Source organism: Mizuhopecten yessoensis, unplaced genomic scaffold (assembly GCF_002113885.1).
Source record: "Mizuhopecten yessoensis strain PY_sf001 unplaced genomic scaffold, ASM211388v2 scaffold11179, whole genome shotgun sequence".
NCBI classification, from domain to species: Eukaryota; Metazoa; Mollusca; class Bivalvia; order Pectinida; family Pectinidae; genus Mizuhopecten; species Mizuhopecten yessoensis.
The window spans coordinates 1604149-1620008 of record NW_018408919.1 but is presented as its reverse complement, the minus strand read 5'-3'; the positions used below and the strand labels follow the sequence as shown (position 1 = coordinate 1620008).

The 15860-nt window shown below is 36.1% G+C and overlaps 1 protein-coding gene across 1 annotated transcript in view; it reads right to left on the bottom strand.

Moving 5' to 3' along the window:
* The window catches only part of LOC110440354, a 40066-nt gene that overhangs the window by 22575 nt on the left and 1631 nt on the right, over positions 1 to 15860 (bottom strand). The window contains exons 2-10 of the mRNA XM_021483374.1: positions 12934 to 13942; positions 12023 to 12176; positions 11110 to 11228; positions 10436 to 10628; positions 8839 to 8984; positions 7015 to 7168; positions 5590 to 5781; positions 4359 to 4484; positions 2500 to 2579 (exon numbers count right to left, since the gene is read on the bottom strand). Coding sequence (XP_021339049.1) covers positions 2500 to 2579; positions 4359 to 4484; positions 5590 to 5781; positions 7015 to 7168; positions 8839 to 8984; positions 10436 to 10628; positions 11110 to 11228; positions 12023 to 12176; positions 12934 to 13930 — 2161 coding nt within the window. The 5' untranslated portion in view covers positions 13931 to 13942. The remainder of the gene's footprint in view (positions 1 to 2499; positions 2580 to 4358; positions 4485 to 5589; positions 5782 to 7014; positions 7169 to 8838; positions 8985 to 10435; positions 10629 to 11109; positions 11229 to 12022; positions 12177 to 12933; positions 13943 to 15860) is intronic.

The window sequence follows — 15860 nt, the reverse complement described above, 5'->3', positions numbered from 1 at the left end:
AATACAAGATGGTTGCATGTCAGCCATTTCAGTTTTGTGATCAGTCTCAAATAATGGTATGTATAACTAGGGATGATGTGGAACCTTCATGTACAATTTGAAAAAGATCCTTCCAATAAGTTCTGGGAAATAATTCCAATAAGTTCTGGGAAATAATTGCAATAAGTTCTGGGAAATAATTCCAATAAGTTCTGGAAAATAATTCCAATAAGTTCTGGGAAATAGGTAGCAGTATACAGTAGAGGCTTGTGGCCATGGGTGATATTTTTGTTAAATGGCTAACCCCTGTATAATGATATGTAAAAAAAATATGAAAATAAAACTGTACTAAAATTGGTATAAGCATGATGAAGTGGGCTATGTGAGCTTCACATTTGTAAAAAAAAGAAGATTTTTTTGGTTCGAGAATAAAATTTTGGCCATAATCCGAAAGGGTGCCTACACATGAAAAGCTAGCTTTACAGGAGGTAAAATTTTGACAACAGCACAAGACGTAAAATTGCAAATTATCTAGTTTTACAACTTTACTGGGACCCAGATAATTCTGCAACCAGGTAGGTAATCTTTAATTTCAGACAGAACTTAGGAAAAATATTACTAGTTGCGGGGGTCAAATTTTGGGTTAAAAATAGCAATTTTTGGCATTTTTTGGTAATTTTTGATGTGGTAACCATGGTTTTCACACAAGTGACATACATAGAAAAAAGAGGTTTATACACTTCTCAGTACTTTATATGTATTGTAATGTAATGCAGTTTATAAATATATATACATGTATACATGTGTTGTGTAGGGTAAATCCGCTGTGTTTACATTTCCTCGACATGTGCCTTGTTTATCAGAGTCAGGCCATTTCTACTGTATACTGCTACCATAGCACTAAGAAACTTTCATTTTCAAATTCAAGATAGCTGCCTGTCAGCCATCTTAATTTTGTGATCAGTCCCAAAAAACACTATGCATAACTAAGGACCATGGGGAACCTATATGTGAAATTGGAGAAATATCCAACCAATACTTTATGAGAAATAGCACTAATAAACTTTCATTCTCAAATTCAAGATGGCTGGCTGTCGGCCATCTTAGTTTTTCAATCAGTCCCCAAAAACAATATGCATAACTAGGGATTATGGGGACCCTTCATGTGAAATTTGAGGAAAGATCTCTCCAGTACTTTCTTAGAAATAGCGCTAACAAGAATTATTTAAGGATGGACGGAATGACGGACGGACCACGCTCGCAGGGGGATTTGAATAGCCCCCCCCCCATCTAATCAATCGCTCTAACTGATTGAGCTACCTGGTAAACGAAAGTGTTCTGGCCCAACTGTGATACAATTATATCCAAACAGAAGTTAAAGGGAGGTTACTCTATTTACTGAAAACTACATTGCAGTGGGACAGGGATCCTTATATAAGGCCAAACAAAAAATCAAGAATCGGGCTAATAGGAGTCCCATTCTTACTGGTCTATCAGATTTAAAATATTTATATCTGTTTAAAAACAATGTGATCTTGTAAGTAGGTCAATGTCATTTTCCTTCTCAAATTGCTCTATTCCAAAAAGCACCCAGCCAAATCTTATGAATCCATTCCTTTTAGTTCTCGAGAACAAATCCATTAAAATGTTGTTGACCTCTGTGGCATCTAAAGTAAGTTGAGGTCATTTTCATTCGCAAACTTTGTTTGGCTCTGTCCCAGGAAGCCACCTGCCAAATATTAAGATTTTATAACTACCAGTTCTTCAGAAGAAGTCGTTTAAAGTGTTTGACATATCTGCTTCATGTGACCTTAAAAGAAGGTCAAGGTCATTTTCATTTTCAAACTTTGTCGGGCTCTATCCATGGAGGCCATCAATCAAAAATAAAGATTATATACCTTTCAGTTCTTCAGAAGAAGTCATTTGAAGTGTTTGACACATATGTCCCCTGTAACCTTGAAAGTAGGTCAAGGTTATTTTCATTCTCAAAATTTGTTGGGCTCCATCCCAGGAAGCCTTCAGCCAAATATGAAGATTCTATACCTTTTAATTCTTCAGAAGAAGTCGTTTGAAGTTTTTGACATATTTGACCCCTGTGACCTTGAAAACGGGTCAAGGTAATTTTCGTTCTCAAACTTTGTTGGGCTCCATCCCAGGAAGCTATCAGCCAAATATGAAGATTCTATACCTTTCAGTTCCTCAGAAGAACTTTGTAGGGCTCCTACCAACGAACCTTTCAGCCAAATATCATGACTCTAGGCCTGTCTGTTCTTCAGAAGAAGTTGTTTAAAGGAAAAGTTGACGGACGAGGACGGACGGACGGACGGACGGACGCTGCGCCACGGCATAAGCTTTGTGCCAGGTGAGCTAAAAATGCTGTAAACAATGACCAGAATGTTCATATCAATTTTGGTTAAGATCTGACAGGCTATTCTAGGGGACAGGATGACAGATTGACAACAACACATGTACAGCACAAGGGCATAAGCGAAGGTGACCATTTGGGGTCAGTTGATTCACCTGGACTGTTGTCCATGTTGAATTCATAAAAGGATTTCCACGGTACAGTTTCTCCGGGAAGATACGGGAAACACAGCATTCTGTAACATATAACATGCAAAAAAATCCAATTTTAAATAATTCAACTGAATTGTTAAACAAGAAGCCCAGGGACATTAATAGTTCACCTTGAATTTTATTTTCAATTAAAAAACTTCCTGAATACCATACCAATTTATCAGAACAGTTCTAGAAATAAATGCTTTTAGGACTATATCTCTTTGGGTTAGCTAGACATTAATAGGGACATGAGTGTGTTCTTCATGCTCAGCAATTTTTTTATATAGTTAAGGGCTGGGAATCCAAACTGTTTCCATGTTACGACTGAAAGAATTTTAAGTTTTAAATCTATATATATCGGACCAAACCCCTATGCCCCAATGGGGGCCACACTCTCTGTTTGCATGAGGTTGAGTCCCCTTTGCCAAATGATGCTCTGAACCAAATTTGGTATACAGTAAAACCCCACTTCCTCAAACTCGGTTTACTCGAATACCCCTCATTCGTCGAACAGTTTGTTTCGTCCCGATCAAGTTTGTACATATTCTTTGTAAAGTAAACCCAGATTAGGCGAATACCCTGTATTCCTCGAACAGGTATGACCTGCCACACCTGACAGATATTTTACCTATGTATCACACCAGCACTGCCATCGACATATCTCGAGGCACAGGCTGCGATCCACGCTCATTGTGTTTATACAGGTGTTGGCTGGACGTCAGATAATTAGAGGATTAACAGCAGTATTATTAAGTAACTTAACCATTACCCTGTTGTATCTGTATTAACATTTTGAGTGCATATTTATATTTTCCAGACAATGTTTTGACATCGATCGATGATTTGACAGAAGTGTTAATCTTGGTGTGTAAAACCATATTTCTGCATGGCAATATTAAGCGGAAATTACATGGCCAATTCTCGACCAATTTTAAAGATATTCAAACTTAAATACGTCATGATTGTTAATTTCCTTATCAGTCAACATTATGATAACAAGGACTCAAGATTTTCTTCATTTTAAAATAATTGAATTGTGATATTTTGTAAATTTGAAGTAACCAACCACAGTATGGATGACTATGTCAAAACGACAAGTACGTTACACATGCAGCTTTTTTTTATTTCATTTACTTTCTTAATATCGGTGGCTATATGTTTTCATTGTTTAGCTATTTTTAATCTGATTAAATGCTGTCATTTTTATTAAACTTCCCTTTTCTTCCATCATCTACTATCTGCGATATTTGCAGTGCTCCTATACTGTCTGTCATGTCCCACATGAAAAAAAAAAAGGACGATGTCGGTCGAACCACAGAATATTTGAATACCATGGTATTCCTCGCAATATTGATCTGGACCATACGAGTTCAAGTTAGCGGAGTTTTACTGTAATTTCATCCATTCATACAGAAAGAGAAGGATTTAAAAGATAAACCTCCATTTCTCCTACTGGACCAGTCCTTTTGTCTCCAAGAGGTCACACCCTCTGTTTGTATTAAATTGAGTCCCCTTAATTTGCCCATGGATGCTCCAGGCCAAATTTGGTCAAAATTTACTCAGCCATTCTAGACAAGTAGGATTTGTTGACGATGGATGGATGGTAGATGCTGAATCACAGCAGACTAGGTTAGCTAAAAATTACATATTTTCTGTTGAATTCATGTCAATTTTTTATTCCAATATAAATGATTGTGAGCGCTTTTTATACTGCATATAAGATTTTAACATTGCTGTATATATTTCAATTAAAGACCCTGTGTGTAGGTCTAACTGGGTCATGTAAGGGGGAGGAGGGCAGTAACGTCTTCACTACTTACCCTGTGTGTGGGTCTAACTGAACCCCCCTTATGGGGGGCAGAACAATCTGTAGGTCTCCTGTGATTTTACCCTCTCTACTCAAAGAAAGGTTGACATCAACACTCTTTATGTCAGCTTCCCAACTCCTTCAACAAAAAATCATCCCTTAGAACTTGCCTAGCAATCCATTCCTTCCGTCTATACAGTAAAACCTGTCTTGTATTACTTCCCCTTGGTCATTACAGTAAAACCAGTCTTGTGATACTTCCCCTTGGTCTATACAGTAAAACCTGTCTTGTGATACTTCCACTTGGTCTATACAAAAAGAAATGTCTTGTATTACTTCCCCTTGGTCTATACAGTAAAACCTGTCCTGTGATACTTCCCCTTGGTCTATACAGTAAAACCTGTCTGGTGTTACTTCCCCTTGGTCTTTACAGTAAAACCTGTCCTGTGATACTTACCCTTGGTCTATACAGTAAAATCTGTCCTGTGATACTTCCACTTGGTCTTTACAGTAAAACCTGTCTTGTGGCTTGTGATGAGACTAACCATTCTGTGTGTACAGTCAAATTTGTCTGGTGTGACTGTCCCTATCTACTATATAGTCTTTTAAATTCATGGGACTAACATTTTACAGCTGTCCTTATCAGAACCATTTTACTGGGATTAATTCCTACAGCACTATCTATTGTCAAACTTGTTCGGACACTAGCTTCTTTAAGTATATAAATATCCAGTCTTTGGACAGTGAGATAAATAACCAACATCAGCAGTCACAGACATGTCCAATATACAATGAACATACAAGTTTTACTAACTTTTAAAGCGTAGATATCAGAATGTGAATTGTTTTACGAATTGTGTTTTTTTTGTTTAAACTACCCTAGCTGGGTAGGGTTTCAAATTAAATTATGCAAAATATTAAAATTAAAACCAAGTACACAGTATACAGCAAAACCTGTATTTTGCAACTTCCTCTCTGTTTACAGTAGAACTAGTCTTATGGGTCTATCCCGTTTCTGGAGAGTCCCTTTTTACAGTAAAACCTGTCTCGTGCAACTTCCTCTCTGTCTATAGTAGAACCTGTCTTATGAGTCGGTCCCCATTCTCCAGTTCCCTTGTACAGTAAAACCTACATTGCAAGACTTTTCATTCTGTCTACACTATAAAACATGTCTTTGGAGACTGTCCCTTTTTAAAGAGAGACCATATTGACAGTCTTCACAGTGGAACCTATTTTGTACTTACCTCTTTGATGCTTTGACATCGTATAATCTGGGAGGGCCGAGTCTAGTCCTCCAGAGGACAGACAAGGGTTTAGGTGTACCAGAAGTAGTGGGGCTCTGGACCATCTGCAGTAGTACCTTCCAGGGCTGCCTCTCGGGCCTTGTGGCATTGGCATTCTGCTGTCCGGGGGCAAAGAGAGAGTCATCCTTCCATCTATTATAAGAAAGGTTGATTGCATTGATGAATTTACTACATTACTGAATTAATCCAGAAATCTGGTGGTCGGGTGGTCGGGTTGTCGGGTGGCGCAGTGAATAGCACACTCATCTTCCACCAAGGCGGCCAGGGATTTGATTCCCCAATCGGGCGTGAAAAGGTATGGGGTCACCTGCCCGACCACATGGGTTATTTTTGGGTACTACGGTTTCCTCTCACATTTAGACCCCCTACATGCATACAACCGGACAAACATGAGTGAATAATGTAAGTTTAAATAGCTTGTTTCTTAATTGTTGTAAAATAAATAAAGTTTATTTGTTAAATCTAGAAATTTTATTTTTTATTTCCTTTTTTACCTTTTCCCACTTTAACAAAAGGGCAGATTCAACACAGGGACAAAAAAACTACACATCCATATGTTGATATTCGGTATTAAGACTCCTCTAGTACCGGTAATTATACTATATTATTTACATTTCCACCGCACAGAGCCTAGATGTTTTACTTGGCCCAATGTATGTTATTTCTGTATATACAATGCCACACATTTTTTCTTGCACTCTCATTGGTTGGATGATAATCAAGTAAAAGTTGGTGATTTGTTACATTGACTTCATCTTAATAGTTTCGGACACCTGGTCAATATTCATTTGATGAGGTCATTTCACTGGTGACTAACATTGCTCTCTGCTAGATGCGGTACTTTTCTCCATACAATTTTTGTATGTTCTGTCAATTTTTAATGATCAAAACTTCATCTAGCATCTAATACATGTATAACAGTTACAGACTATATTTAAAATATATGGTTATTTTTACCTGAAAATGTCATATTTACTGAGACGAAGCCATGCAGTCTCAGTTAACAACACTTTGTTCAGGCCCAAAAAAACACATATTCACCTCAACAAAAGTCCAAAATCAATAGTAATTAGTAGTGCCTATATACCTTGTAATCTTCCTAAACCCTTTCACCCCTAGGTAACTTTAGTAGACTCTACCATACAATGATCTGGATGAGCCCATTATGGTCAACAGTGGTGAAAGGGTTAAGGAATCAATTTATAATTATATCTCAAAACCCCTGTAGAATGCCAAATTTTGTTGGACAAATATAGATAGTGGCATTATTACAATGTCTTTATGTATAACACTATCTATAACCTGAGTAGGGTTCTAATTGTACCCTGTAAGGGGGGAGTAACAATATTCCTAACCACAACTCACCCTTTTAAGAGGAATGTTCTGTAGGCGGTTGCCGAGTCTTTTGCCAGCCCTGCCCATGCGTATATCTGGGACAGGTAGAAATAGACCTCCGGACAACACTGCGAGATCTTCTCCAGGCGTTCCACACAGGAGCTCAGCCATGACTTTACATCATCTGAACAATTACACGCACAAAAAGTTGACATCTTTCTTAAAGGGAATTTAACTCATTCACCTCTGAACTTTCATAATGAACTCTTCCAACATATAAATTGGAAGAGTTCAAATGTGACTTCAGGGGTGAATCAGGTAAGGATCTGAACATTTACACACATAAACATGTGTGACATCTTTCTTAAAGAGAATTAAAGGATCCCTGTGTCCCACTGCACTGTATTTTTTTTATAAACAGTAACCTCCCCTTAACTTCTGTTTTGATAACTGTAGTACCATTGGATCCAGACACTTCCTTAAACAGTAAGTCAGTCAGTAAGAGCAATTAATAGTACAACAGTCATAGATTAAATATATTCTATCGCTGTTATATTATTATCATTATAGATAACAACGATAGATTAGCAGTCTGAATTAAGGGTTTTAATCCAGCTTAATTTTTACACTCAGAACACTATTATTGATTATATTTTGTTTATTTCATCTTCACTGTTTCTTCATAAAAGTCCTGGAATACATGGTTTTCTTTTCAGAAATGATTTATCAAAGTTATATCGTACATTTTTGCCAGGGGAAACAGTTTCCAATACTTTACAACAGTTTTCGACAGTGGTACAAGGATCCTTAAACCTGTCAATGTTAAATTTGTTTGTTTGTTTATTTGGGGATTAACGTCCTGGTCACAGCGAAGGTCATTTATATGAAGACAGGTCATTAGGGAGACACCTCCCAAATTGAAAAGTATATACGTAGGAAAGAAAGAAAAGTGAAGAAAGATCTCAATGGAAGATTCTGATAAGTTTGATTGCTTCAATATTCTCTAGGTAGAAAACACAGGAGAAAACAAGGGAGTGTACTGAACAGAGAAAAGCTGGATGATCACTGGCAAAATCAAGCAGAGAAATACAGTTTCAAAGAAGAAAAGTGAAATCTTAACGTTGCAACTTTTTAAATACATTTTTTTTTCATTTCAGAGCTAACTGTCAACTGATTGTAAAATCCTAATTTTATCAGAATAGAATCTATGTATCTATAGAATCCCCAATTCTATAGGAGGCCCCGCATAAGTCGCCTCTTATAACAATGCAGTGGGATTATCATCAGGTCTGTGTTTTCCCTAAACATGCACAGGGCAATGTTTTAATTCAGCTTCATATTACGTATATACTTTGGTCACATAACTGCTGGACAATTTTTTTGCCCTTCGTAATGAGAGTGAATTTATCATTACAGCGAACATTAGCGAATAATTTAACATACAAAGAAATTAAATGTGAAGGGTAAAAATAAAACTGGGAGAATATGGATTTTACCAACAAAAGGGGAAAGTTTGATTGGGCGATAGTTTCCTGGTACATTGTATACAGTATATAACAGCCATTAGATACATCAATGGTTCTTGATCTTTAATCGTAAAACAATCAAAGGCTTATACATAAATCAGAAAAGCATTCTCCTTGTTGATTTGTCAATAGCGCAAGATAGCAATTTATTTTATAAAAAGGAATAATAGAATTCTCTCATAGGAATGCCCAAGGATCCTTTTGCATCAGTTTTTGAAAAATTACCCTCCACCCCCCCAAAAATGTCTGCTCGTGCAAATATCCCTTTTAAAAAGATATGCTTCAGTCATCAGAAACTATACAACCAATCAGAGAAGCTGTAACATACCTCTTCCTATCCCTGCGTGGAAACACAAGAGAGAATCTGCAGCAAACATTCCAGGAAGGGGATACGACAAACGTCCCGCATCAGGTGGCTGGACTGCAGTAGCCCACAAGGAACCCGCCTGCTGGGCTTTTTGCCAAGTCATTGGCCTAAAAGTATAATACAAATACAGATTATCAATACAACTCCCTGTATACTGTAAAATTCACTGACTTTTGTCGAGTTTTAATTTCATTCAATCTGCAGGTATTCTTCATCCACAAATTCATATGTCTATGAAGTAACTACAGGTTTCACACAAAGGTATTTTCTGCATACTGTCAGCTTTTATGGGTATTAGTAATTCATGAATTCATGTGTTTTTTTGGAAAACCACAAATTTTGGGCCCCGTGAAAATCTCTGATTTCACAGTATATGGTTTATTACAGACAAAATGTGAAACAGCTTGAGATAAAAAGTTTTACTCCTACTTATTTAATAAGTCATTACACAGTCCTCCTCCATTGCTAGTCACTTCAGCATTCAATACGCTATGTTCTGTCTGTTGCTTAAGTTGATTTACTAAATTACATAGTGACCACTTGTCTATACTGACAACTTGCCTATAGCGATCACCAGTTTCTGAAAAGTGACAACCTGTATTTCAAAGCAACCACAAGTCCAGAGCTACTACTATAGTCTACAGTAACACCTCTTTATAATGCCCCTGGTTTAATTTGCCACCTCATGCATGCACTTAAAGCCAACATATTTCAAGGTCCTGTTTTACTCTTCTTGGTAAGAATTATTTTTACATCATTTTATCACCAAACCCCTTTATAACACCAACATTTCTCTTGACAACTGGTGGCGGTATAACAAGGTGTTTTTTCGGTATAATGATTATCTTACTAAAATAACCACCTATCTTTAGTGACTGTTTCCTTAGTGACCACCTTTTCTAAAGTGACAATGTCTATTTATATAACAAATTGCTACATTGTACCACTTAACCTGTTTTTCTATTGAAATGATCTCTCTATTAGTATTACAACATATTTTAGACTTCAACATCCATTTTTATATTGATATTGGGTATATATAAATAACAACAAACCCGATCAAGGACATCAGTCAGAATCTTCTCAAGAAAAGGCCATAATAATTCAAACTTTTTCAGCTAAACATATTAAAATTAAGGTCCATCCCTGATCGTAACATTCAGTCTTACACCCATATAAACCGCACTGATTTGCAAATCTTACACTGATTGAAGTTCCTGTATATATATGCATAGCTTTCTTTTGTATATGTTGTGGGTGCCCCAATTCATCACTGTGCTTTTCTATCTAAATTTGATAAGATATTAAAATTTGAGTCAAGATACTAAAACAAATAATTCTACAATATCATGAAGGAAAAAAAAACTAACAATTTCTGATAGGAAAAAGATTATTTATAATAGCTCTTGTGAAGTCTTCCTTAGAATATTTTGTGTTGGTTGATTTGTTTAGAGGCAGAACACTGGAAACATCAATACAAAGGTATCGATTCGGGTATATATAACTATCATCTAGGTTTGGTTGCAAGTTTTTGACGGACATAAGGATTAAAATCTACCCTTGATCACAGGCATCAGCGCACAGAGCTCTGGTCTGTTGTTCCACATCCAGACTCCTCTTTTCATTTCTGTTTTTTGGCTTTGACAGAACTGCATCCTCTGCTCCTTTGTAAAAAGCAATGGCTGTCTCAGCTTCATCAAAGTGGGAATACATCCGCCCAACCTCATACAAGTATCGTGCCTTCTTTCTGTCTGTAAATAACAATGACAAACACTTCGAACCACCAATTCTTCTTAAACAATTGACATAATCTGGTTAAAAATGGTATAGAATGACAGGTAGTAGAAATTATTCAAGGAATGAACCTAATTCCAGACTTTCTATGCATTGTATGACTTAAAATTACAAATTTTAACAGAAAAATGAAATTACAGGCAACAGCCTTTGTTAAAAAAAAAATCTAACTTTTTCTCTCCCTCATTATATATTCAACCATAATAAACACTCATTCGTTGCTTATTTCTTAAATAATTTATATTTATTGACCAATGAAATTTGTTGTTACAGTGCCAATGAGGTAGATAACAAAAGGCCTTATAACATATATTTCATCAGATGCAGTCAGCTTCTTTGTTTGCTTTTATTAGACATCAAAAAACAAATTTTAGATTGAGACTTTCAATAAAGAAATCAAGTCAGTAGTAAAGGCAGTGATCAAAATATGTTACCTACATTTCACTTCGTTGGCAGCTAGGTCAGAAAAGAGGCGAGCAGCCTTCGGCAGGAGCCCCCGCGCCCAGAACACATATGGTAGCACATGAGGGTAGAAACGTTTTATTGTCAGAGGAAACCTAGAAATAAACAAAATATTATTTTAATAATTTTGTTATCACATCACTAACATATGAAAAATCCACATGAAGGCCAAGAGATACTGCTATTACATTATACACAAGCTGATATCAAAATAAAATGAATTTCGAAATCCTTATCATTTATTTAAAATCTCTTGTCCTTTTTACATGTGTGATTAATATTGAAGGCAAAACAAAAAATAATTGTTTCTTATTAAGGATTTGAAGAATTAAGGGTAGGTGACAAATTCATTTTTTGAAATAATTTTACATGGTTTATAAAGAAGAGTGATCCTGCTAGAAATTAATCATTATATACAGAAACTGGTCTTGAATTACTTTCGGATAGAAGAAGACGACGAAAACTTCAGTTAATCTACAAAATGGATAGGCATCAAACCCCTATAACTACATGTACCTAACAAATCTACTTCCCACTAAGGTAGGAGAAAACGGACATGCTCTTAGAAATAATGATAACTACAAAATTCCCACTTTCTTTTTTTCAATTTGATATTATAACTTTCATTTTAGAAATTTTGCTGCGATACAGAAAGTGAATAGTTCAGTTATTCTGAATCCAAAATCTGACTTGAAAATACCCTACATGTGATCGATGGTAATTATATAATGTTTCTACATCATTATCATATATTTTTTTGAATATTTTTTTTCAGTTAAATTTTGGCAGTATAATGAGGTGCCACTGTATATTTTTAGTGGCTTAGTTTCGTTTTGTGTTAAGATTTCATTATGAGATGTGACTTTTGGTATTAGCCACATCAACTTACTTCTTCTCTAGCTCCGACTTCACTCGTAAAAGCATCCGATCTGTGTCAGCTGACATCATGTCCTCTTCTGACTGGCTACTGGAACGGCGTTTCCTGTTTACTGATTTATGAGGGATTGTCGGAGGCAACATGAGATCAATGGTATTTGCCAAGACTAAAAAGAAAATGTGATAAAGCTAAGATCTAGAACAGTGTTCAGAGGGTAAAAATAAAACATAGTCAGATCGGGACCCCGGACTTCAGATTACAGCACACTTAGTGTAACAACAAACGGAACTACGGTACCTTAGACCAAACATGATTGAAAAATATAGGGTAGAGATATTTTGAAATAATTTGAATTTTTTTGGGGGGGAGAGGAGGGAGGGGGGAGGGCTTATTTAACAAATAACATACGAAAAAATCACCAAACATAGGTATTCAGACCAATTTTATTATTTTTCGTTATATTTTTTTAGATCTTTTGAGCAATAGCTTGGGATTTCATTTTGTTTTAATCTTGCCTATGAAAGATAGACGTGTCATTATAAAGATGCTTATGATTTTTGGCACATTAGAATTGGACGTTTAAGTTCGTCACCTGGTTTACTAGTCTTGTGCTCTACCAAATGAGCTGAAAAGAATCTATCCTTTGCTGAGTGGTTAAGAAGTGGCTAGTATTTTTACAAGGCGACTCCTAGGGGTAGCACTAATAAAGTTTTCGGAATTCTTGAAATATGATTTTTCATAGCAAAAGCAGTGTTAAGGTTGTACAAAAATTATATTTCAATCTATGTATCGTGGCCTTAGTATTGCAATTCGTATTGTATGATGAGCTAGCTGGTGATTCTCAGCACTATAAGCTAGAATCAGTGGAGAATCAGTGAAATCAGATCCAGAAAAACCTATCATTGTTTTGACATTGTCCTTACCTGATAACTGGAGTGTGTTGGTTTGGTGTTTTGTTTCGTAATAATTCTGTAGGCTCCAAATGAACGTGTGGGGCAGGTAACATGTTGCTGATGTGATATCATAAGAATCATGTAACTGATCTATTAAAATAACATGGGAGTACATGTCCGAACACCAGATGTTCCGATACACAAATGGAATTTTATTTTGGTCATCGTTTTTTTTTAGCTTGATTGTGTCACACTGCTCGACGAAGGGAAGTAACTTAAGTAACCATGACAACTGAATCTTCTGTAATCCTAAACGGTTGTTGGAAAGCTTGACGATTTGTTTGATTCCGCCAGGAATGGTGTATGTCACGCTGTCTCTTGGAACCTTTCTTGATGCTAATATACAAAGTTCTACGAGTGAAGGAACTTCTGTGAACACGGACCTGGATGCTGTCAGACTTATCTCTTCTCTCAAATCAGGGAAGTCGATGTCTATAAAATCGGCATTACCGAACGGAAAAAGTGGACCGTTTAACTTGGCTAATTCTTTTCTTTTCTTTTTTTGCTTTTTACTGGGAGCTTTCGAGTGTTCATTACCTGTATAAGAAATAGATTTATATGTACAGGCAATCTTTTTATTTTTTCCAGAGTCAACATCTGTACTCTGGTCTCCTTCAACGGAATCATTGGAACTATTGGTTGAAAAAGTTTCATCCAGAAAACACTCATCATGCTCTTCTTCGGCAGAAAAATATTCACTTTCTTCAGATTCGTATTGTTCATCTCCTAAGACATGTGCCAATGGGTCGACAAAGACTTGATCAGATGATGAGGCTCCTGAAGTATCCTCAACAGTTTCTGCACCGACAGAGGTAGAGGATTTCTTCGACCTCCGACGTCTCCTTCCTCCCTGGACAGGTGTGTGTGACTCGGCGCAACTGAACTCCTGAGAAACCATACGAGTGTATGTTTTCTGTTGTTTGTGACACACCAGGGATTGCAAGCCTTTCAAATCCTGGTCTTCCATATTTATTTTCTCCTGTCAGAAGGAAAATCATTATCATCAATCATCATCATCATTATCATGAAAATTGTCTATATTGAAGCTATTTTGAGATTAAGAAGGAGAAAACGACATTAAAAATGGTTTTCAACAGGACTTTTTAACACGATTTGTTAAATGAACTTGTTGTAACAGTCATTTCTATAGTGGTAGTATCCAATTTGTGACTAGTCCTTGATAGAAAACATAAATTTTATCCGACACCTTTGTTTTTTAAAATATTTTATCGTTCATGTATCAAAATAACCAAATAAAGAATGTGATTTAAGTTAAGTTTACTTCTGGTTCAGGGCTTTTAAAAGTCCTCTATATCAGACTCTCACACAAAATAGATATATTTAAGTATATTATCGGATTGAAAAATAAAATGTAATTTTTTCTTAGTACATGTATATATATTTGTTGATTGCAACGGTATGTTTTTTTGGTATATATCCTCTGCTTCTGTGTCATTCAGCGGCATCCTTCCATAGTATGAAAGCATTACAACATTCTTTATCATTCATTTCACTCATCATTTCATACAGTTCTAAAATATCTCCCCTTAGTCTCCTGAATGCCAGTGTTGATAACTTGAGTTTCTCCAATCTCTTTCCATGGGTCAGGTCCCTCACCTTTCACCTATGAGGCACTTACATAAAATGAAGTTTCTCTTCATTTAAATTCCTCTATCTTGTCGATTTGTTTTAAAGGCGTGGTGCCCACATAGGACTAGCATAATCCAACTGTGAACATACAATATATTTAGATCGAGGAAGAAATTACTTTATATCCATGAAATGAAATGTTTTCCGGAGAATTGGGAACATATAGTTTGCTTCTTTTATTTTTTAACTTTCTCAGAGATGTGCTTATTGACGGATATGATTCTTTAATTATAATTTATTACAATAATATATCCTTTTCCTGACTGCTTGTCTGAAAATATTTTCCATGAAGGTGGTACATGAAGCAGTGAGGTTGATCTTAGCCGGAGATTCCTCTGGCCTCGACACCAGGCTTAGACTTTAGGCAGATAGATGTCTGCCCACGCCAGACTATACAGCTATCTGTCAACATGTCTAAGTCTGGTGTCAGGGCCAGATGAATCTAGGGCTAGGTTGACCAAAGTTTATTTTGCCTACTGGTTCTTTTCTTGACATATCTCGTAGGGTTACATTTGTCTGGATGCATTTTGAGAGCTTTATATTTAATTTAATTCTTTATTTATTTTACGAGGATTACAAACAGCCCGAAGGCTACTAGATGCTCTCCTCAACATATATCAAACACACAATATGTACAATTACACAAAAGACGTACAAAAGTCGCACACACTTGCACTCACACATACACATATTACAGAGAGAGAGAGAGAGAGAGAGATAGAGAAAGAGAGTCAGAATCTGTTTGAATTTACGATATATTCAACAACATGGTCAAACAATGTTTTGTTCTCAATTTCGTTTAGAGTTTCTAATCCACATAAAATTATTTTGACAAGAACATTTGGCATGAGCTCTACAATAACGTTGGAATTGACATTTGGAGCGAATATATGACAAACAGCACGGAGCATATTGGAACGAATTCGGTTATATTTTGGACAAAGTAAAAAGAAATGAATTTCATCTTCGGAGGAGTTTGCGCAGAAGCCACAGAACTTGTTTTTAGTTAAATTGTAAGAGTATCTATGTTTGTTTAAAGCACTTAGTCCCATTCTTATTCTAGAGTGATTGATTTTTCCTTTCCCATGTCCATATGCATATAAAGAGTTTGTTTGTGGAGTGGATAGATTTGACAGTGCTAGAGAGAAAGACGTTAGTGAAGAGCTATTTCTCAATGCTTCAGGTAGGTTGTTCCAGTCTCGTATTGATTTTGGAAAGAAGGATTGGTGATAGAAAGATTTTCTTGA